Source organism: Excalfactoria chinensis, chromosome 3 (genome assembly GCF_039878825.1).
Source record: "Excalfactoria chinensis isolate bCotChi1 chromosome 3, bCotChi1.hap2, whole genome shotgun sequence".
NCBI lineage: Eukaryota > Metazoa > Chordata > Aves > Galliformes > Phasianidae > Excalfactoria > Excalfactoria chinensis.
Window position 1 is genome coordinate 53,083,446 of NC_092827.1, and position 24,912 is coordinate 53,108,357.

Consider the following 24,912-nt stretch of genomic DNA (forward strand, 5'->3'; position numbering starts at 1 on the left):
GGAGGAGATGATGAAGAAAAGGTGCAGCTTCAGGAAGTGTGAAAACACATACCATTAAAATAGACTTCTAAGGTCAAATCTGACCCACTCTCTCCGTTTCTGGTCCAACATCTAATCAAAATGGAGTTTGTCACATCCACATGAGATTATATACAGGGGCAGGGAGGGGGAGAAGTCTGCCGAGCCCTTCCCTGCGCTCTGCGTCAATAGATTTGGGCTTAGCCTATGCTAAGCAGCTCAAGGCACCAGTTATTGGTGCTGGCAGCTGTCTACCACACTGCCCCACTTCCTACTGCCAAGCACCCGGCTTGAAGGGAGGCCTTGGGCAGTCAGCTCCAGCCTGCCTCCAAGGGAAGTAAGGCAGCAAAGCCTCCATGTTTGCCCTGCACGGTCCTTCAGTCATTTAAAATAGCCCTTGCAATTTCAAGCAGCTTGGAGCAAAGCGTGTTTCACTGTAGAACTAAACAAAATCAAAAGATGCATTTCAAGATTAAAAAAAAAAACAAAACAGAGATGGAGTCTTTGTTTGAGCAAAGGATTTTTGCACATGTACACAAGATTTTAGCATTGCAGCATTATGTCATTTAGTAGTTATGTTGGCATAGTTAATTTTATGACATGCTTCTACTGTCTTGATAGCCAGTGAGCCTTTTCAACAAGCATAGTCTCTTTGCCCAATATCATAGCAAATCAGTTACAAGCAACTCGTAAATAATGGATATATGTCTTCATTCTAGAGAAAAATAATATATAAAAAATGTTAACAGCTTTCAATAGGACCTCAGGAAAACCCCAGAAGTCGTGGCTCTGTCCTGCCACTTCAGCCAACCTTGAGGCTACAACTGGTGAGGAAGACTGGAGAGCGGGGTTGAGTGCCTGGTCCTTGCCGGAGTACTCCAAACAACTGCAGCCAATGATGGCCCCTGGAGCACAAACCCCACCTCACCTCTCACAGCTTGGATCCAGACCTTTATCCAGAAGCGTTCCTGTTCTCAGCTCTCTGTAGCATCTTATTTACTCACACGACTGCTGCTCAGATGCAAGCGTTCTCCTTATGCCTCACAACTGATACAACTGGGCCCCAGTTCTGGCTGGGGGACCCAGCTTCATAATGGTAGAAATGAGAAATAAGTCACTACAGCCCTATGAAATTCTGAGCCTGAAGCATCTTGGGTTTATGGAATATTAGAGATGCAGACTGATAAACACTCTGCTTTGAGTTTGCAACTCAAATTACAGACTGTAAACATCAATTATTTTTGATTATTAATATGGAAGACTAATCATAATTAATTTTAACAACCTTGCTCCCAGTGATGAGCAGGTAACTTGCTCTGCAAATCGTCCCCTTGAGGTACTGTATTAAAGGATGGAAAACAAACAAAAACAAATAAGTAGATAAAAACATGTAAAAAAAATACATACATACATACATATGTATCAATTGATAGTGACTATAAAACAGAATTAAAAAGCTAAGGAGAGAGCAGGTTAAACCAAGCCCTTGCTACAGTACTTCTAAAAATAAAAAGCTGTGTTTGTGTATTCTGATACATTCACATTGCAGTTCAGATCACAAGGCCTGAGGATGTAAAAGCTATTCTCTTACGGACACGTAGGGTAAATTAACTTGCTAATTCATCCTCTAATGCACAGTCCACTGAGCACACGACTACATAAAAAAAGAATATGAAATTTCATGCAGTCAGGCAGATTAATTTGTTTGGCTTGTAACAGAATGTAGAGAGCTTCTTTTTTCTTTTCTTTTTTTGTTGAGAGTGATATGTATTTATATATATATTTTATTTAAACCATACCTCATCACTCATCCTTAAATCAGTCACATGCACAGCATGTATGCACTGAGCATATGCCATCCCTCCCTAGTACTGTCAGACAAAAGCTACACTGCCAAAAATAGCCACACAGCGTGCTAGTGCTGCTGCAGACTGCCCTAGATACATCCAGGCCAGGAGGATCGAGCAGCCCTGCCGCAAGGAAGGGTTAGGCGCTAACCTTCATAATGGGCCAGGGCTGAAAAGAGGGAGTGAGATGAATTTCCATCTTTGAAGTTAATTTTTAATAAACATGACTTAGCTGAGATTAAAAAGGTTAGTCATCTGAAAGCCATTTCCAGGCAGAGCTGAAATGCATGTGTATATACACACAAAACATAACGGGAAAAGGGTTAGAATAGGGTTACTGCAAAAAAGAAAGGTAAAGGCAATGGTGGTTGCTTTTTAAAGGTATTATACAGATTCAGCTTTACAAGAGTATGATCCAAAGGTCTGCTGGATGTTTTCCTCATTTCATGTCTCAATTATTATTTTTCAATGTGCTTTCTTGCTACTTTCCTCTTTCTGCAGAGATGAGGAAAAGCTAACAGCTTTTGCTTTTATCCTAGATCAGGTAAGAAGCTGGAACAGCTGAACAAGTCATCATGGCTTGTGTAGGAAGTGCTCAGAGGGTTCAAAGATGAATATTGTACCTCAGAGTGCAAGACAGTCCCCTCAGTCCCTTGTCAAACATCAGGCTGATCCACAGTTTATGCTCTCCACCATTCCAGGGCTCCACTGAGTATCAGAAGGCCTCAAGCCAAAGGAGATAAGTGCCACAGCTCAGTGGCAGCATGAGCAGAGGGAAGGATGGCGGCCAGCTGCCCTAATGCTACATCTGTGTCACCTCCTAGAGGAAGGGAGCTCAGTCTGGGCAAAGAGATTGTTACCTGTATCAACTGACTGAGACAAAAAGGATTTCCCCAGCTTAGCAGGGGATTGCCCTACAGGGACAGACAGGGCTTTACCTTCAGCCAGGTGAGTAGGAGAAAAGGAAAAGCAACCCCCACCCACAGCCCGCACCCCTAACTGGCCTGCCTGCAGGAAGGCCTTACTACACATCTGCTGTTTCCTAAAGCACACAAGTCTTGGGCACCTACATGCTAAAGGTTAACCTTTAAAGTGTAAACATTAACCTACATTATCAGTTTTTATTTCATCCTTATGAAAAGCTTCGTATGATGTCAGTGCTGTATTTCTTTAGTGGGCAAGCTACCATTTTAATTCAATGCTTAACTTTCTAAACTTACTTCTATGAAGGTTCAGCACATGAAAATTTAAATAGACACGAAGGAAAGGAAAGGGAAATCATCCACGTGGCTGGCAGGAGCTGATGTGCCCGTTGGTCTGCATTTCTGACATGGCTGTCATGTGCCTAGGGGATAACACATGCAAAAGCAAGAAGCTGCTTCAGCAAGAACCCATCTTCACAAAGAGAGACAGAGGGCTGGGGGAAGGATGCAAATGCCTGAAAGCCTGAGAACTCCTGAAAAATTCAAGCATACACTTTGTGGCCTATCATAGGATGGACAGCTTAAGCAGGTTGGCACTTAACAACAAAGCTGCCTGAAAGAAGAGTCTAACTCAGTGCTGTCAAACAGTAGAAGCAAAACTGGTTTTGCAGACGATTTCATCATCATTTATATTCTCTGGACTACCTCACCCTCATCAGGGCTTTCATTACATGGAAAACCGTCCCTTAAATTTAAATATTAAGAGAAAAATCCACTATAATGACAGTGTTTTTCATGAATGGATATTTTTGATTTCATTATTTCTGGTAACAAGAGGCAATCAAATATGCAGGATCTGCAACTACTGACCAGACATACACTTCTACTGTAGGTCCTCACAAAGTTCTTGAGTGTATTAACAGAAAACAACTCCTTAGAATCTGAACAAGTCAGTCACTTTTTCCTCACCAGTCCCATCTATACCAGTAAGAACATAAACTTATTCTGCAGAAGTCAATATTCACTGTGGGATGAGAATAAATGAAAGCCAAGTCTCCTTGACTGGCTTTCCTCTTGCCTCACTGTGTGAATTCTGTCCTTCTTTTACCCTATTCCCTAGAATAAAAACAGTAGAGTTTCTGTTGATATTATTTTTAAAGGAGACAGGGCATCTCTTCTCTCTCTATACATTTATCCTGTGGTAAAAAGTCTCCCTTCCCTGAATCACACAGGTCCACAAACTGCATGCACAGGGTGATGCCCTGGCATTCTACTAGCAGCAAGCTAGTATGTAAAGCACCATTGAGCTCAATTAAATCACAGCATCAGGACTCTTATCTGAAATCACCCCATAAAACCAAGGAGTATTTTCTGAAAAGAGCAGAGTGTGATGACGAGATGAAAAAACAATGCAAAGATCCCTTCTGCCTTTTTCAAACTTTAATCACTTTCCAAGCTGGAAAGTCGTCCCAGAACAACCTGAACCAGACTATAGGTGGAAGAGGAGAACACCAGAGTAATTGGCTGGCAGCTGAAGGATAACAGAAGCACTCCACAGTTCCTATTCCAGGAAGATGAACAAAACATCATTCTTCTAGTCCTCATCAGCCACTTGCCAGGAACACGGCTTGCACATGACACACACAGTTTGAGAAGATTCATCAGATGCTCGTGTTATTACTGGAAAGACATAAGACCTTCAGCTAACAGCTCAGGAGGTAAGAGTCTTTTCCTTACAATACAAACCTTTTCCAAAATAAATTCCTAGTATAGTGTCATAAAATGTTATATGTGCACTACACCGCAGCATCCACTATCACAGACCCTTTTGAAACACTACCAGCTCACATTATAAGCAGCTCTACATGCAAGCACACACCCATAAAGTCTTCTGAAAGAATGGTCAGGAACCACACCTTGTGTGCTCATGCACTTTCTGTAAGAAATTATCCTTCCTCCTTGGAGAAAAAAAATGTTGTAAAAAGAACAATCTCTTCATTTAGCAAAGTTGTATGTTTGGCAGCTCTGAGCTGTAGAAATCAGTGAATGTAGAGCCATGCTATCAAACACAACGATTACTTGCCTCTTGAGAAGAGCCTGAATAGCCACGTGACTGTTAATTGCTTTTCAGTTCAGCAGAGGAGAGGTACCTCTTTGCTCTCCAAGACATTATTTCAGACAGTCAGTACAGAGCAGTTAAAGCCTGGTCTTAAACAGCAGTCTCATTAGCACAAGTTAAAAGGACTTCACACACACAAACCTAAAACACCACCGTAAGAATGAAAGCAACACCTCAAAGCCTCCTAAGCAACCCAATGACTTTGGAGGCTAAATCATTATTAAATAATTAAGACTTTAGAAGCCACAGACTAAAGAATCGAGTGTATTATGGTATTTGTGATACCACCTCTAAGGCACAGGCCAAATGTACCAGTATAGTTGCTTTCAGCATTCTTTTGGTGTTTAAAAGTGCTAGCTTCATACACACTGGATGAAATTCACAATCTACCATTTTTAACACTTCCCTCTCTACCACTGTTGGCACTGAAATAAATGCAGCAGAGTTGAATCCAGTGCCAGGACACCACAGCTTCAGAAGTGCAATAACTTGACAGTAGGGCTGCCCAACAACCTGGACATTTACTGCCAACAGCATAAGAGCTGGCCCCAGGAACATGGACCTCATCCAGTATGGTGCCTCTCCATGTTTTGTAAATGCAGCTTTGATCTGTGGGAACTCAAGCACAGGAAACTCTGGTGAGCTATATGGCAAAAAAACAGACGCTACTTCAAGACTGCAAATGATGCAATCTTCTGGTAAGCCCAGGTAAATGACCATTTTGACAAAGAAACACAAAATCCTGCAGCAGCAGAAACAAACAACCCAATTCAAGTAGAAATAACATTTCTGCTTTGCTATGCCTTTCTTCCGGGTACCAGACTGTTGCCGTGACTCGGAAACCCCTATTTTCCCAGCTTCTTGCGAAACCCTTGCTAGAGCCAAAAGACCACCATGACTCATCAAGAAACGTGGCAAAATGGCGTTTATTAGGAGTAATCAACACCTTATATACCTTACTACTTCGTCTACGCCCCCTAGGGCACATGTTTGAAATGCACGCCCAAGGTACTTCATAGGGCATGAGACGGAAACGGGGGGGCTATTATCACCGTCACATCCCGAAGAAGCCCTGCTACCGCCTATATGTTTACCCCCTCCGAATACTACAAGGTTCAGCCTCGTTAGCATCTACAACACAGACATACTTCACTCACCCTACAGAGCCCTGCCCTCTGCTGAGTAGCAGGCTGGGTACTTCATGCCTAAAGCCCTTGTTTGTCTGCAGTACTGTCTGTGTTCTGGCCAACACACCTCAGCCTCAACTAAGGGGAGGGAGATTACAGACCAATTCATTAATTCAGAAGATTATGAGATATGAGAATCTGATTCTGATGAGACCCTCCCACCAATTTCAGGGCAGCTTCAAGTAGTACAGGTACACCCGTCCTTGAAAGTTTTCTCATTCTTTGAAATGGATACTATGTGGTTTCTTCCTTTCAAGCAAGAATTAGACCACTCATTATCTACATGCAAAATGAAGTTTGGTAAATAAAGCTGGAGAGACCGATAACTGTCGATAAGTACTTTCAGTGCATTACCAAGAAAAAAAAATATATATAAATGCTCTAAGCCTGAAGACAGGAGGTTAAATTCATTACTTCAAAGAACTACCACAGGGAGAAAGCTGGCTGAGCCTTTTTGGTGGCTTTGTACAAACCTAACCTCACACCTTCTGGTCAAAAAGGACTTTAAAATTCACATTCCTCACATCTAGCATCCCTTATGACCAACTCTGCGCTACCCATAAATCACATCCAGAAAGGACAGGGTTACAGCAAGTCCTTTGCAGCTCACAGAAGAGCAGGCTATTCAGTTACAATTATTCCAAGCAATACTATAAAACCTTCAAGGTGACTAAGTCTCATTTTTGCTCATAATTTTTTAAAACTCGTTTTCAACTCCCATTCCGATAAGGTCTTCAGAGATGCCTCTAAGGACTACAGGAAAGGAGCCTAGATTTTAAGTGCTCATAAATTGAACTGCCCAAGTCCTTTAATCATAGTATCATAGTATCGCACGAGTTGGAAGGGACCTTAGAGATCATCGAGTCCAACTCCCGGGTTTCGAGCCCTCTGTGTAGCAAAGCGGCACTTCTACCCCCTGCGCCACAGGGGGGATTCGAACCCGGGCCCTTCGGTGCCGCAAGCAGCACTTCATACCACTGCGCCACCGGGGGCCACCTTTAATAGGTGGGCTTCAGAAAATACCACAAGATGACTTACCCGCTGTGACTGTAGACTGCAAAACCCAGTGCTCACCTAGATGTGGAGTTAATTACTGCAGGCAGTAAAGGGTTGTTTGTTTTTCTTCCCAGCCTCTTAGAAAGAAAGTACTTGACTTTTAACAGAGCAAGAACTGAATCTACAATCACGGTATGCTCGCTTCGTATTTTGTTTTGCTACATTTGCGGTCAAATCTATTGATTGTAGCCTCCTCCAACACTCTACCTGGTATCAGTAATCTCTCTGCATCTCTCTTTGTTACGGACAGCAGAGTTTTAAAGAAAGAAAAAAAAAGAGACACTCCCACATTGCCCCAATATTTAAGTGTTGCTTATCTACAGAGGCAAAAAAGAAGAAAGGAAGGAAGAATAGAAGGCAAAGCTTATCTATTTTCTTCCTCTAATAATCAGATTTCAAGTACTTAATTGTTTGTCAATGACAGCTTGCAGTGTATGCAGGTGAAGGGGTAGTGCCCCAGTTGCACAAAGGCAGATCCAAGGAGAAAGGCTTCCCAAGGAGAGAAAAGGAGAGTGAGAGAAGACAGCTTTCACTCTAAGCACCTCTCCAAAGCCCCGAGTTTTACTTTAGCACAGAAGCCAGGACTAGAAACACTGGCCCAGGAACAATCTTTGCTTTGGGGAAGTGTATTTCTTTCAGAAGACATTAAGATGTCACCCCAGAAGACACCAGAGGACATCTTGTCCAAGAGGCCCTTTAAAATGGAGCTACTCTGCTGCACCAGTGCCTGAATAAGCTTGAGCCAGCTCCAGCCCCTGGTAGCTCTCGCCCAAGCAGGTCACAGAGAAAACAGCATGATGTAAACAGCAGAAAAGGCCCCACTGTTGACTGACATCAGCCTCAACACTTCATTTACTCAGCAGTGAGTTGTTTCCAACACAAATTAACAGCTCTTTCTGCAGAAGGCCCCAATTAATCTTGGAGGCATGCAGGACACCAACACAGTCATTTCCTCCATTTTATTCCCTCTCCTCTTTAAGTATAAAACACTATCCAGCACTGCACTAATTTACAGCAGCTGAAAAAAAAGGTATTTGGAAAACAGCTTTAGTGCATACAATTGTACAATAGTATCTATTATAAAATAGAAAAGAAAGATCCCACTGGAGTTTTGCATGTAATGACCCAAGAGTGCCCAGCAGAGTGGAAGCCTAGGCTCTGCCTATGGTGATTTCACTGCTGCTTTTAATACCTGCAAGCAGAAAAGTCTTCCCAAAAGGATTACAGGCAAAACATTTTGTTCTCATCTTGTAAAAGAATATGTTGTTATATTTATGCTGTGCTACATACGAAGCACTTTTGGAGCACGCTGTGTAAATTAAATAACATTAGAGCAAAAGGACAACCAAATAAGTTGAGTCAAAAGAAAAGGAGAAATTACAGTACAGAGAACAGGATGTAAGTGCGCTGTTGCTCAGTCAAAAGAAATTCAAGCCTCCCTGACTGGCTGCTTTTCACAGAGTAATATTCAATAATCCTTACTCAGCCTGAAATATCCGAGTCAGATGGGAAAGCTCTCATCGTAATCGTTGTCAGGGCATTCTGTAGAAATTAGTTTCCCCTCCCCAGAGAGGGAAATAGTAATTGCTCCTGCAATATCTTACTAGATGTGATATTTGTCACAAGAATTTTTAAGTATAAAGGCACAAAAGGCAGTTACTGCAACACGGGTCTCAGAAGGACTGTTAATCAGCACCTGGATTTCCAATAACCAGACTCAGAAGACAGTTGTTTTAAAACTAAAAACGTGCCTTCCTCAAGTGAAGAACGTGGCTGTGTACGATGCACTAGTCAGTTATATCATCACTACAGCAGCCTCCTTCCTCAGTGTACTTTCACACTACTTCAGTACCCAAGTGAGCAGGTCAGGCTGGATGCTCTGTGGTGGAGAATGGTAAAGAATGGTGAAGAACAAAAGTTTTCAAAAGAGGTAAAGAGGCCCCCACACGGATACATGCTACAGAAGGTTTTGTATACAGGGGGAAAGAAATAAAATCACGACTCTTACTTTGAATGACAGCTGTTGGATCCCGCTGACTCTGTAGAGCACCCCATTTATTAGTATGGAGTACATCTACCAACTCACTTTAGCTACTCTACAGCATCATTTATATTAAACAAACTGCAGTGGAAAGCTTAGCTACTCTGTAGATAATCTTGAGCGACCAGTGAGCACCTGACACGTGGACTAGAGCAGCAATCCAGGTGACACTGACACTCACAAAAACTCCCTGAACACAAACTGACAGACGTTTTGTTCATTAAACACAAGAATAACTTGGCAGATAAGAAGCTTGGCAAAAAAAAAGTAAATAAATACTTCATGCAGTATTTCAGAAGACGCAGGCTGGCAGCGTAAGAACATACTGAAATGCTGATAACCCAGGCATAACATCAAGCACATACTGCTTGGTCTGCAGCGCAATTCTACTGCCAATACCTCACTCAGCAGCTGGTTGTTGCTGTCCTTTTCTGGTTTACAGATGGCAGCTACCATCTGTTTTTTCTTCACCCACTCCTCTCCTTGCAGTTCAGACTGTAACTAAACGCAGGAGGGCAACATACGAGGGCTGCTGTGAAAGTAATGCCTCCTATTTTATTGTGTTGGCTCATGATGTCAGAGGCAGATGTTGGTGATACTGCAGTAGAGTTTGAGCCTTCCTATCGATATTCTGTGATATGCCATTGCCATGCAACAGATGGCAGCAGAGGAGCAGCCTGACAGAATGGCACCTGACATGGAAGAGTGTATGAAGCAAAGCTGTGTCACTGAATCCCCCATGTAGAAACAATGGCACCCACTGACATTCATGGATGCTTGCTGACCTCTGGTGCAGATTTTTACAAGCATGGCATGCAAACTCTTGTTCATCACTGGTGAAAATGCATAGCCAATGGTGATGACTGTTGGAAGAAAGTGTTTTGTAACTGAGAATTTGCTCTATCAAATACTGTCATTTTGGTCATCGTATCTGTTGTAGTTTCCAAGGAAATAAATTCACAAACAGAGAAGGAGTGGTGAGAGATGTGGAGGCTGGGAGCTGCCTTAGGCAGAGTCACCACAGAATAATAGAGTTCTCAATTCTTAGGTCAGGAGGGTAGCCAGCAAAACAGCTACCTTGGACTTCCAGGGGGCAGGCTTCAAACTGATAGGGATGGTCCCATGGGATTCGGTCCTAAAGGGCAAAAGGGTCCAGGAAGGCTCCTCAAGAAGGAAGTCTTAGAGGCACTAGAGTATGCAGTCCGCCTGTGCCTTAAAATAAGCTGGGGGGAAGACAAGCAGTGTGGATGAACGGGGAACTTTTTCCCGAGACTTCAGTAAAAAAAGAGAATCTAGTTCATGTGGAAGAAGGGATGGGCAACTCAGGGAGAGTACAAAGAAGTTTTTCAGATATGCAGGGAGAAAATTAGAACGGCAAAAGCCCAGCATGAACTCAATCCAACCACCGAGTAAAAGGGAAAATAAATAAATAAATCTTTTTTCAAACGTATTAACAGAAACAGGAGGGCTAAGGAGAATCTCTGTCTTTTACTGGATGCAGCAGGGAACGTGACCACTGATGATAAGGAGAAGGCTGAGGTTCTCAATGCCACATCTGCCTTTAGAAGTCAGATCAGTTATCCTCATGTACTCTACCCCCTGACCTGGAAGTCTGGGATGGGGAGCAGAATAAACCCTTCACAATTCAGGTGGAGATAGACAGAGACCTACTACTCCACTTGGACTGTCACAAGTCCATGAGGCCAGATGGGATCCACCTGAGGGGGCTGATTGCCAAGCTGCATTCTACCATTTATACACCATTCCTGTTCAACTGGAGAGGTCCGAGAGGACTGGAGGCTAGCCAAGATGACTCCCATCTGCAAGAAGGGTCATAAGGAGGACCTGGGGAACTACAGAGCCATCAGCCTGACCTCAGTGCCAGAAGAGGTTATGGAGCAGATCATCTTAAGTGAGATCACATGGCACATGTAGGACAACTAGGGCCAGCATGAGTTCATGAAGGGCAGATCTTGCTTGACCATCTGATTTCCTTCTACAATCAAGTGCAACTAGACTTGAGCAAAGCCTTTGACACCATCTCCCACAGTATTCTCCCAGAGAAGGTGGCAGCCCGTGGCTTGGGCAGATAGCCTTTGCTGGGAGAAGAACTGGTTAGAAAGCCAGGCTCAGCGAATGGTGGTGAATGGAGTAAAAACCAGCGAGTGACCAGTCACAAATGGTGTTTTCCGGGTGTTTGCCTGTCCTATTTAATATCTGACCTGGATGAGGGCACTGAGTGCACTCTAGGTAAGTTTGAAGATAACACCAAGTTGGGAGGAAATGTTGATCTGCCTGGGGGTAAGGAAGGCTTTACAGAGGGATCAGGACAGGCTGGACAGCTGTGTTGAGGCCAACAGGATGAAGTTCAACAGGACGAAGAACTGGGTCCTGCACCTTGGCCACAACTACTTCTGGCAACACTACAGGCCTAGGGCAGAGTGGCTGGAAATGGACCTGAGCATATTGGTCAACACTTGGCTGAACATGAGCCAGCAACGTGTCCAGGTGGTCAAATAGGTCAATGGCATCATGGCTTGTACCAGAAATTGTTCTGCCAGCAGGAAGTGATCATCCCTCTGCACTCAGCACTGGTGAGGCTGTACCTTGAGCAGTGTCCAGTTTTGGGTCTCACACTACAAGAAAGACATTGAGGCCCTGGAGCATGCTCAGAGAAGGACTATGAAACTGGTGAGGGGTGTGGAGCACAAGTCTTGTGAGGGAGAAGCTTGAGGGAACTGGGATTATTTAGTCTGGAGGAAATACAGGGAAGACCTTATCACTTCCTGTAGCTACCTCAAGGGAGGGTGTGGGGAAGTGGGGCTGGCCTCCTTTCCCATGTAACTAGCAATAGAACTAGAGGGAATGGCCTCAGGTTGTGCCAGCGGAGATTCTGGTTTCATGTCAGGAAGAACTTCTCCCAAAGACTGGTCAGGTGCTAGAATGGGCTGCCCACAGAGATGTGGAGGTGTTCAAGAAATGTTGAGATGCTGTACTGAGGGACAGGGTTTATTGGGAAATACAGGTAGTAGGTAGACAGTTGGTCTGGATGTTCTTGGGGGTCTTTTCCAACCTTGGTGATTCTGTGAAACAGGAGCTTTACATTTCAGGAGCAACAGCAGGCCAGAAGGTTCAGCAGTTTGTTTCCCATCATGCTGCCACTGCTGCACTCAGAAGTTAAACAAGCGGTAATTCCACTGACATCATACCTGCACGCCCTCAAAAACAGCTCAGACATGTTTCAACTCATTCACAGTGAATTCTCAGTTTGCCACGTGATCCAAAGTTTAGCACTGTAATATTCATTAGTGCATTAGTCAGCATGCAGGCAATGAGGAAATTGACTTTGAAAAAGGGAAAGAAAAAAAACAAACCACTAAAATTGGCTGCATAAAAGAATGATTTCTCATGTCAAGGGTGGGTAACTGGATAAACCTGCATTTCCAAAACAGCTTTCTAAAAGCTTTCTGAAGCAGAACTGAGAAACAGGATCGCTTTGTACACTAAGACAGAACAGTGTGAATCAAGTTTAGTCAGTCATTCTGTAACACAACTTGCTTGTGCAGGAGCTTAAATCAAAGCTGAAAATTATTTGGAACTCAAAGAAAAACTTGACAGTATGTTTTAGGATATTATGAGATTGTCGACTGGTTGAAAACAGGACTCTTCTCTGGACTTCTTACAAGTCACATGGTCTCAGCTCTAGACATCAGCACCACAATCATACTCCCATTAATTATATCATACTTTCAAAAATAACATTTCTGAATTGTGTTACTCTGCCTCCTCACCTTCCCTTAGCACAAATGCAATACAATTTATCCTTTACTCATTCAGTATCATCTTCTATCCTCAGATCCTTCAGAAAAATCCTTGTCCCTGACAAGCAGAGGAAGAGCACATCTCTAGTACCACATAACATGCAATAAGAGGTGGCTATGATTCAGGGCTGCAAAAAATCTCTCACGAAGACAAAACTTCACTATCTGGAGCATTTTTTCCCAGCTGCAATGGGAAATGCAATGGCCCCAGTCTTGCTCTAAAACTTTCCAATGCTAAACAGAAGTCAACAGCCAATCATAGGAGACATCCGTGAGCAACTGCACCTAAAAAGAAAAAGAAGAAAAGGAAAAAAAAAGGTGTTGCTTCTACAAAGCTAAAGAGCAAACCTAGGAAGGCCAGAAGAAAGTCAAAGTACTTCAAGGCACAATTATTCAACTTCCTGCTTTCGGAGACGCAGCTATGAGGCTGACGTGCATTATTATACAATGAGGCTTCAACAGCTTTGAAATAATTAGAAGATAATCTACTTGCCCCTCTAGGTACGGAGATATGAACCCTCCTTCCTGGAGAAACTTGTACCCATGCGGCACTGCAGCAACCTGCACATGCTTTATTCTATCCATTAGCTGTGAGTTAATCATTTAGAGCAGAAATAGAAGCTAACGTTCAAGTGCTTCTCTGAAACTGCTAGCAAAAAATCCTCATACTACCCCTGGCAATTCCTATATGGAGTTTAATTAAGCAGTCACATCTACACATACAGATAAAGATGGGGTCTGGGACAGTGCGGATATTTGATGGCTGTCACACTCAAACCTACAAACCAGTGAGACGGGATGTTTCTGTGGAGTTTAATAAACATCATTCCACTCCTCTGAACAAGACTAACACTCAGCCTTAAGCAATGAAACATGAAAACTCAAACTCAAGTTTTTAGAATGCTCCCTAATTTCATTTCTGATGTTTAATAAGTAAAGAAATGCAGATTAAACATTGCCCATAGCCCCCTCACCATCATTATACGCATTGGATCCAACTGCATTAAAATCCACTCTGTACTTCAGTGCAATGCAGGTGAAGTATATATGAGTTTCAAGTGGCGTTTGGCCACAAAACCAGTGCCTGGTGAAATGCATCTTCACGGACAGCTCATTAAAACAGATCGACCTGCATCAACCATAATGGCACTTGTTCTCCTGACATGCTACCATTGTGGCCTGAGGTTCGGTAGACTGAGCTAAACAATTTCCCAGCATAGCTTTAAAATGCAATTTGCTTCCGAAAAGACTTCTGGTAATAATGCAACACTCTCTTTTGGAATGTGTCACATAGAACTCTTAATTCTCAAATACCAGAAAAACAAGTTCTCCAATGGTAAAGCACAGACCAAACTTAAAGAAGCAGGGATAAAAAAAAATGGAAAAAGAAGTACTGTGGTTGGCTGAGTAAGCAAAAAACATACACATGTGAGTTTGTGCAAGAAAAACGCTGTACTCCCACTGATTCTGCTGAGCCCAGCAATGAGTGGAGTTCTATCATCGCTTGCTCATGATCAGCAGCATCAATATAGGAGAGCACTCACGACGCTCTCTACAGCTCAATATGGCAAGCAAGGTTTTGCTTTTAAAAATACAGCCAGATTTCTATCTACCTGGATACAAAGGCAAGTCTGAAGGGGAAAACAGATGCAGCAGTTTCTAAGCAACCTTGTAGAGCAGCAAGAGCGCCAGGACTCCTGACAACAGCACAGCCACTAAAACACCAGGGGATCAAACTGCAGTGTTTCATTACAAAATGTGTGCTTAGCTGTTATTTTACTTTCTCACTGCAAAACATGAACACAAGGTTACCCAGGCAATTGTAATGCCACCTCATACTCAGGTGTGATAAGGTGATAAGGTACATACACAGTATTGTAGTAACCTCATGAAGAAAAATATTTGCTTATTTGCAAGAAAAAAATAAGAAGAATGCTATTGGACCACAGAGAACTTCAGGATCCTTGGGCAGCTCTATCACTCGTCAAGTTTCTTATTCTCACATAAGCAACTACCATTGAACTACATTTCCTTTACATGCACCTTCCCCACAATTGGGAATTAAATCCCCAACTCAGGATTTTTAAAGCAACAGCAAATTAGAAACTGCTTGCTACCAGCCTTCCATGAGTTTCTTTCATTATATAAAGCTTTTTTGAGAGTTGTCTGAATTCAATTGAACTCAGATCTTCCAGCACCCTCAACAAACAATCTCTTCTACAAGTACAATAACCGAATACTGGACCATGTTAGCTTGCATACAGCTCTGGTGCATACTGTGTTGCCATTTACACATTGGTTAAAATAAGCTCATTTCCTTACAGCAGTCACTTTGTAGAATTCAGTCTTTTCACTAATTATCCTCAGCTTGCATGCACAGTCAAGCTGGCAAATATCTTATTAAACTTTAAAGGCTACCAACACTGTTTGGACTTTTGCAATCCACACACTCAGGAAGCTGAATATGCTCCCCAAACATATGGATTGACTACAGACTGTTTCTCCTACAGAAGCCACTGATAAAACATATTGCAATTGTCCAGTGTCAGCAGTGGAAACCCCTTCTTAGGGAGCTGAGCTATAAGTAAGATGATTCTTATCCAGCATAGATAACCTCAGTAATCCCAGCACAGCCTCTGATAAACAGGCTATGTTACAACACACACCAGGTCCTCAGATCTGGGACTTTCTCTCTGAAAGCCAGAGACTAAACTAATCAGATTTGTTTTACTATAGACATATTCCCTACTGCCCTCAGACTTCCAGCACTGTCTAATTGCTTTATTGTGAATAAATCACTTCACATTAGGATCTGCTTTCCTTTATTACAAAGGAATTGTTTCCTGATGCCTACCGACAACTAGAGACAGTGAAACCTCATGAGGAGACAGCCTTGCATTAGCTTCCCAAAAAACGTTCCTCCTTCTGCAACCTCAACAGCTGCAAATTAGGCTACAAAACTAAGCTTTTAAAAATATCCATGAAAACAGCAGATACTTTTGGACCCTCGTCTTCTGGCACTGGCTTGCAAAAAGGAGGAAACGCACAAAGACATGAACAAAACTCACTGGAAAGCGCAGGCTCACAGAGCACACTGCCCTGCTTTCTCAATCCTGCCCCTTCACACAACACATGCTGTAACGTGAACTGGTACCTTTCCTTCCTTCCACCCACTCCTTCCCCAGACCTTGCCTCAGACACAGATGGGCAGGATAAGGTCACCAGTTGCCACAAAAACTTCCAATACCTGATTTCCATGAGCCAGCTCCCCAGCTTTTAACAGCTGCCAATTGTTCTGCCCCAAATGAACTTGAGGCTGCCCTGCTAAGTAGTGTCAAGGGACTGCACCTGGAGAGCCTTCATCCCAGGCATCTTTGCTTGTTTAAAGTGTGGTGGAGGCCAGAGACCAAGCTGCCATTCTGGAACAAGTCAGAGGCACAGACTCCACAGCGTAGGATAAGATTGCACTTCCACGCCCCATGCAGTACCTGTTCTGTAGGTTTACCATTTCAGTTTCCAGGACTTTTACTTTAATGCCTTTGAAGACACCAAACTTCCCTTCCCTTTCAGGTCTTTTAAAGTTTGTGTTTGAGTACAAACACAAAAGAACAAATTGGCAACTTTTAAGTTGTTAATCTGAATTTAACAGGGAACATATTTTTCCTAATAAACACAGAACACAAAGACTAAGCAGTATAAGCTAAGAACTCTCCCTCATCTCCCTGGATGAGCAGAGCTTGCAGCTCAAACAGCAGCGTGCAAAAACATTATCATGCAGGCAACAGCATCAGATCCTGTTGGTAATCACAGCCATCGCTGCCATGCACCGAAGGGCTGGAAAAAAACCTTTTGTTGTTTGTTTTCAAGATGACAAAGAATCAGTGTTACTGCTCAGAGACTAAAGCATGTTTGTCCAACTCTGTATTAGCAACAATTGTCACTTGGCAAATTAGAAGCACCTTCCCTCCATCAGTTTTAAATCAGCAGGCAGGTGAGGAGTTTGACTGTTATATTAGTTGAGATCTCCTCTTCATCGATCTGTCATGAGTATTTCACAGTAAGACAGCTGTTTCAGTTATTAATAATGAAAACGCATAACCTAGAAATGTGAGCATCACTTTTCCATGCTCTTCAAATGGTAGTTTCAGATACAACACAATCAATAATCTGAGAGAGTTTCACCTCCCTCTCCTCACCAAAGGAGGGAGGAGTGGAGGCAGAACTTAACAATTCAATAAAACCTGAGTAGGAGTTGCTGAGACTACCTCACAGATGCACAAAATCAGCATGGCAGAAAATGGGAAATGCTAAGGTGAAATGTTTATGTCTGAAGGAAAACAACATCTGAGGCCACAGTGCTCACACAGCGTGGATGGCTTAAATTTAATACCAATCTACCTGGATGCATTTGTGATTTACATTACAAAACAAAACCAACACTCACCCACCATTTTCAGCCCCAGAAACTTTATTTGCTTTACAGAACAAGCTGTAAGGGACTACTGATGATTACACAAATATGTAGCCTAAATAAAATGTGCAGAATACATATCAAGCATGACTATACGTGCTAAGCCTCAAAAAAGAAAGAACCAAACAAAAGCACATTGCTTTACACAGAGACCTTGGTTAACTGCAAAAGTGAGGCTTTTGCAGAAAGATTAAAAACAAGTAATGCTGAGAGATCTATATTGGTAAATGATACCAAGTGAAAAATGTGCTTTAAATGCTAATACTGCACATCTCTAACAACTGACAATGAAAGTGAAGGTGTCTAAATGGTCCCTTTGGAGACAGAAACATACTACCTGACTGTGGACGATTTCTAGGTCTGCTTACCATAACAAAAGCAGAGACATGCCTGCAAGATTTGTTTTAAGCAGATGCTAATCCCAGTAAGAAACTGAACCTCAATCCAAGCTTTGACTTCAACCAACAAACACTACCCAGGATTTATTGCCTGGAAGTCTGGACAGCCACCAGTCTGTGTGAGCAGTGCAAAGTTAGATTACTTGTGCCAATTATTACCACTCTGGGCTTACAAATAAGACATGACTTTTCCCTCTGTTAAAATTTAATAACAAAAACAACTCTTTAAAGAATCAGGCTGAGACGTGACATTGGGGTTTCCTGAAGTACTATTTCATAGCTCTCTGGTCATTTATGCACTAGAGCTCACTAGTTTATGTTCCAAGCATCTAACTCAAACTCGCTTGGTTGAAATACTATTCTAGCAAAAGGAGAAAGGAAATCAGTAAAAGTTAAACAAACAAAAAGAGGCTAAAGAAAATGCAAATATATTCCAACAAACAGGAAGAAGAATAATTATAGAACAAGGGACAGCCTCATAAGAACGTCTATGAGATGAGAGGGCGATACAAGCACTAGCCATGAAAACTTTCAGGACTTCCAAGGAACAGATTTAGCAGAAGAACCATGACAAGGAAACACGTGTGCTGTTCCTCCAACCAACCCCCCCACACATCCACTTGTACTCAACATTTCAGTCCCAACCCGGTCTGATCCAAAAGAGTATTATTAATATTGACTTAATAGATGCAAACTCCCATGAAACTCCCATTCAGGCTTGTAGAAGAAAAACTAAAGAAAATGTTCTTGTATTTCTAGCTGTCAGTTAGCTAACTGATACACAGAGGCGAGCAGCAACTGCAATCAGAATCCAGAAACCAATTACTGCCTCCTTCCACCCTCCTAAAACAAGTACTTAGCTGTTCGGAGAGGATGGAAGCAAAGACAGAAGGAAAGGAAGCTGAAACATTGAATGAGAAAGCACACATCAAAGGAAAAGAAAGTATCAGGAGCACGTGGCTACAAAGTTTGCAGCAGGCTTTTCCTATCTCCAGGTTAAATAAATAATGTCTGACAAACAAGTGTCATTTCATTGTTTGTTTACCCTGGAAGAACAAGCTCCATGTCCTAACTACAGCCAGCCCAGGACAAGACATGGCTGATACTGAAATCAGGCTAAAGAAAGACTTGCAATTATTAACCAGTTTAGGATCCTCATAAATATGTTTCCCAAATTACAAAAACAACTGTCATATGAACTATAAGGCAGCCTTAGTATTCCAAGATGGCCTGAGACACCCAAAATCATAGCATCATAGAATGACCTGGGTTGAAATGATCTAGTTTCAACCTCCCTGCTATGTGCAGGGCTGCCAACCAATAGACCAGGCTGCCCAGAGCCACATCCAGCCTGGCCTTGAATGCCTCCAGGGATGGGGCATCCACAACCTCCTTGGACAACCTGTTCCAGTGCGTCACCACCCTCTGTGAAAAACTTCCTCCTAATTTCTAACCTAAACCTCTCCTTTCTCAATTTAAGACCATTCCCCCTTGTCCTATCACTATCTGTCCTCTTAAACAGCTGTTCCCCCTTCTGTTTATACACTCCCTTCAAATACTTGAAGGCCGCAATGAGGTCTCCTCGGAGCCTTCTCTTTTCCAAGCTAAACCAGCCCAGTTCCCTCAACTTTCCCTCATAGGAGAGGTGCTCCAGCCCTCTGATCATCTTAGTGGCCCTACTCTGGACCTGCTCTAAGAGCTCCACATCCTTCCTGTACTGGGGGCCCTGGGCCTGGACACAGTACTGCAGATGGGGCCTCACAAGATTAAGTAGAGGGGGAGTGCAGAATACCTTAAAGCTTGGGATGTTATTCAAATAGGAGGAAGGAGCTGCTTTATTACTTTAGAGTATCAGAGCATTATGGGCCACCTGGGTTTCAAACTGCAGTAAAAGGAGAGCCCAGCATGACTACAGGATCTGCAGATGATGACAGCTCACCTCCAGGAACACGCCACTGACTGAGCACGTGCTCAGGAAAAATAAATAAATAAATAAATAAATAAATAAAAGACTCAGCAGCTGCCCAAGTGTGCTGAGCACACAGCAACCAAGGCAGGCTGAGAACTAAGGATGAAGCAAACAGTGCAAAGCAGCAACCGAGCAATGGGCTCTGAAGGGCAGCCTCACATGGATTCATCGCGTCCCACACTCCCAGCAGCCTCCCCCAGCACCAGGCAGGGCAGTGGGTGTGCCACCTGTAGTCCACGTGTGCAGGGACTCCAGCTCTAACCCCAATGCTTGCACATACAGAAGGGCAAAGAACTACTGCAGATGCCGTTCTGGAGACAGTTAGAGCCATTTCATGAATTACTATCAGAAGAACCAAACGAGTATTACTTCCAGAAGGTTTTGTACAGCCTCCTGTACTTTCACCTAGAGTACACTGCCAAATTCTTTATCTCAGTACAACCCCACATGCACGTGCTGGGAGCACAGGGAGCAAGCTGTTTGACTACTTACATTTCACAGCAATAAAAGGAAAAGATCAGAAACAGAATCTCACTTTTAACAAGAGAGGCAAAGGATGAGCGTATCTGTGTGACAGCTGCAAGCAGAAAATAGCGGCCAAGCCAACAAGAACTTTTACCTTAGAAAACTATTGGTGTAACTGAGTAAAAACAGGGAAACTACTGACTGCGGGGTGCTGACTCTAGAAGGCACTCAGGAGGCAATAAAGGAAAGCTACATCCTTCTTAAAACATTAAAAAGCTCATCATCATACTAGAGCTTGCATCTCCATTTCACACTGGTAGTTTTAAAGGCACAGTAAAGTAACCGCACACAAGACCTCAGCACAGGAGGCACATTAACAAGGACTGGCAATATAATATTACTTTGATGCTTGAATCTGTCCATTTCTTCACTATTACGAGGAAAAAAGCACAGGGTGCAAAACCCAGTAAATTCTACACTGAGGAATTTTGTCAGAGCTGCCAAGCTACTGCTTCCCTTCAAGGTTAGGAAAAAAAAGGTGTGTTAGCTGTAATAAATATACATACGATAAATTTGCTATTTAAATGCTTGCTTGCTGGGCTCTTCTGTTACATGGTAGAATGGCAGCGTCTGAAATTTGAAACACTGTCTTGAGGCTACAAAACTGGCAGATGTTCTGTAAACAAAAACTAGTGCAATTTTTTCCTGCCCTGAATAAAATAACAAAATAAAAGAGAGATTGTGTAAATGGAATCAGACAATCACAGATATCATAGAGGAAAAGATAATTCTGAAGATTCAGGCCTCAGAGTCCAGGCACAACTGAAAACGCAGCATCCCTGCCAGACCAACAGAATTCAAACACTAGGATCCGAGTGGATAACATTAATGACATGGTACAAGATAGGCAGCAGCCACACAGGCTTGGCAGATCTCTGATCACAGTCACAGAATGGTTTGGGTTGGAAGGGACCACGATGATCATGTAGTTTCAACCCCCCTGCTATGTGCAGGGTCACCAACCACCAGACCAGGCTGCCCAGAGCCACATCCAGCCTGGCCTTGAATGCCTCCAAGGATGGGGCATCCACAACCTCCTTGGGAGGTTTTACTCTTTATGTGTTTATACTCTTCCAAAGACACACTGCCCCTTAGGCACACACACAGAAGTAGAGATCATGTTATACTGCTTTCTGCAAAGCTGTCCCTTATCTCAGGCTGGTGTTCCCCAAGCCTCCAGCCACCTCTTTTCACAGGTATTTCTGCAGACTGAGCGCAATAATCCTTGCAAAGCAAACATGCAAATTCACCGGTCTGAAGCAGGACCTTCATTCTCTACCTGAAAATGGGGTTAAGAGCCAAAAAGTAGATTCCCTTTCCCATTCCAAGCAGACGATTGCATAACAGCCCGAGTGCCTTAGAGGCGCCCATCTATCCACCACGCACAGCGCGCAGCTGCCACTACGCCGCTGGCGAGCCACACCTGTCCGTGGTCGGAACCCCGCAGCTCGCACAGCGCCGGTGCCGACGCGGAGCCGCGCATACCTCTCGGTCTTTTGGAATTCCCGTTCTTTTGCTGCTCATCCTCTTCGGTGATGGTGAACAACCCCAGGGGGTTGGGCCTGGCACTTGTCTTCTTCAGCCTCTCTTGACGGAGGACAGTAGTCGCGCCGGGCATGCTGCTGTTGCCTCTTTCTTATTTCAAAAACAAAAATAAAAATAAAAAAATAAATAAAAGCAGGGTGAGCGCCGTCAGCCCCTGCTCAGCAGCTAGCTGCGACGCCGCCTGCTCATTTGAGAGCCGGTAGCAGATCCCCTATGGATAAGCGGGACGCAAACAGCTGACCGACGCGGCATCCACTCGGCGCGGAGAGGCTCTTCGGGAAAAACCCCAGTTAAAGGCACACCGGTTCAGATGCCGCTCCTTAACCCGCTCCAGCCAGATCGCAGCCCTTCTCTCCGGGCAGCCCTCCTCTCCCAGCTCCGGCACGCTGAAATATTCAGTGCGGTAGGAGAGAACCCGATCCGCCGCCGCGGGCAGTTGCCCTGACAACACGGCCACCTCCCGCCCAGGGCGACCCCGTCCTGCCGCGGTGTCCGCCGAGAAGCCGCGCCGTGCCGCTGCTCTCTGCCTGCTCTCTGCGTGCTCGGGGAGGATGAGTCGTCTTCCATATATGTATACGATGCCCTCCCTCCCCTTAATTTAATCACCTTCCAAGGCACCGCGTGCCTTCTGCATGAGGAATGCGTACACCCACTGTTGCAGGCAGGTGCGTGGGAACTCCGAAATCAGAGACCGTGGCTGGAACGGACACACGGGGCAACTAAACAACTCGTGCAGTTAGTATCTGGTACCACAACAGTCGTTTTACAGTACCGACCGTTCACTTTCACTTTGCAAAACAACCTGACACCAGCCAAGGTGAACAAAGCCTCCAAGGCTCCCTTTAGCCGCTGCATTCCGGAGCTCTCCAGCCACATCCAACAAAGCCCTCTCACACAGGCTGAGCAACCTGTACACTGCTCCTCCCCTCGGCACAATGTCCCGCATACTTTGCACTTTGTGCCCTCATCTTACAGTCACAGAATAATTAAGGATGGAAAAGACCTCTAGGATAATCTAGTCCAACTATCAGCCCATCCCCACCATGCCTGATAATCACCTAAGTCCCCTCAGTGCCACATCCACTTGATTCTTAAGCACGTCCAGGGACAGTGACTCCACCACCTCCCTGGGCAGCCTGTGCCACTGCCCACCGCTCCTTCTGACAAGAAAGTTTCCTAACATCCAGCCTGAACTTCCCCTGGTACAGCTTGAGGCAGTTACCTCTCATCCTATCACTGTAACCTAGGAGAAGAGGCTGACCCCAACCTCACCACAACCTCTTTTCGGGTTCCCCCCCTTCCATCTCTCACCATTCCAAACGCCACTGCCACTAAAGGAAAAAAAAAGGCAAGCTAGAACATCTCTCCAATGTTACAGTCAGAGTATTTTCCCTCACTTGAGAGTTTATAAAGAAAAATGTTGTGCAGCCTGATGCACCACACGCTAGGTGACAACTCTACAGGTGGCTCACACCTGAGAAATTAAGGTGTATAGAAATGCAGGGCCACCTCAGTCATATGGATAACATCCTGAAAGAGAAGGGCTGGAGCTGACGGTGGTGGCCCAGGATGCTGAACACCCCTCCTCTCTCTGCCAGGGGCAGCAAGCACTGAATGAGGTAGTTGCACTGTGTGAGGCACCAGCCCTGAGCATGGCCTGCAGCCCACAACAGCATCCATCGCCCCCTGACCACCTCTTGCCACCCATCCCCCTGCCAGGGACTATGTGGGTGTGCACAGAAATCAAGCATGACAGCATCCATCAGCATCTGCCAGACGCCTGTGTACTGTGGGGCGTGAACGAGTGAGGAAAATCCTCCCTAAAACAGGCTGTTCTTAGCTCAGCAATTCACCCTCCAGGGTTTATACAGACTGCCATGCAAGAAAAGCAGCTCCATTTCCCATTCCCATCCACAGACACGCGTACCACAAATAACACACAGCAGTGCAGGCACCTCCACCAGCAGTGGTCTGCACTTGGGGTCAGAAATACTTTCCATGCGTGCCTTTGTTTCCAACACCACAGAAGTAGCAGAACGCAACACCTCCCCGACAGCTTTGCTAAGCATTGCTGCCCTCTTTTTCCCTGCTTTCAGTCACCACAACAGGGCTCTGGCCCTTTCAAACATTCTGTTCTGGAGCTATTTTTAAAGGAACCCACTGCCCTTAGGCACACCACACACCGGTACGGTCACGGCTCAGCCCTCACTGCCAACCTTGGGCTCTCAAGAGATGGAATCAGGCAACCGAGCATCTTGAGGGCACCGAGGACATTATTCCTTCCTACATCACTTCCAAACTTGCTATCGGCGTAACCACTACACTGCAGCACATCCATTTCCACCTGCTGGATTCGACAGGTGTAATAACATGCACAGGCAATTACCTGATAGCAGTTTGAACAAAGACTATAAAGATAATTACACAGTGATCTGGGACATGTGAATATTTATAACAATGTGCTAATTGATGTTTAACATCAGACATTCAGCTTGATATCTCACCCCAGTAAACAAGAAGTCAGTCACCACGACAACTGCTGTGGTCTACTGCAAACAACCTGATCATCTTCAGTGGGGGAGCTCTATAGATGTTGTGTCTTTCATTCATAGGATCGCTTTCGTGCCCATAACCACACAAATACTATATGAAACTCATTGCTGGGACCATAATAAGCTGCACGTGATGAGTTCACGCTCTACAGTCACCACCTCAAGAAGCAGCACCCTGCCAACCCAGTCCCTTGGTGCAAACCACAGGCTGAACAGAAGCTGCATGTGCTTCAGTGCTTTTAGAGCAATTTCCATGCTCCCTTTGCTACCCTACTCCAGCTTTATGTGGGATTTCTAACAGGTGAAGTTCATTTTCTTGTAGGGGACAAAATAATACATAACCTTAAGATAGTTCTGGGTCATGGTATTGGCCAAGCAAAATAAGAACTGTTCCACTTCTGCTCTTGGATACTGGTTCAAGGCATCTTAACATGAAAATA

The 24,912-nt window shown here is 44.2% G+C and overlaps 1 protein-coding gene across 15 annotated transcripts in view; it reads right to left on the reverse strand.

Moving 5' to 3' along the window:
* MAP7 (microtubule associated protein 7) overlaps positions 1–24,912 on the reverse strand; it is a 99,618-nt gene that overhangs the window by 70,400 nt on the left and 4,306 nt on the right. For 8 of the 15 annotated variants that reach the window (XM_072333693.1, XM_072333690.1, XM_072333692.1 and 5 more), the window contains exon 2: positions 21,861–22,010. The exons of 6 other annotated variants lie outside the window; for them this stretch is intronic. In XM_072333693.1, coding sequence (XP_072189794.1) covers positions 21,861–22,010 — 150 coding nt within the window. Of the gene's footprint in view, positions 1–21,860; positions 22,469–24,912 lie in introns of those variants that run through there. One more of the 15 variants, XM_072333695.1, reaches the window with a different exon arrangement.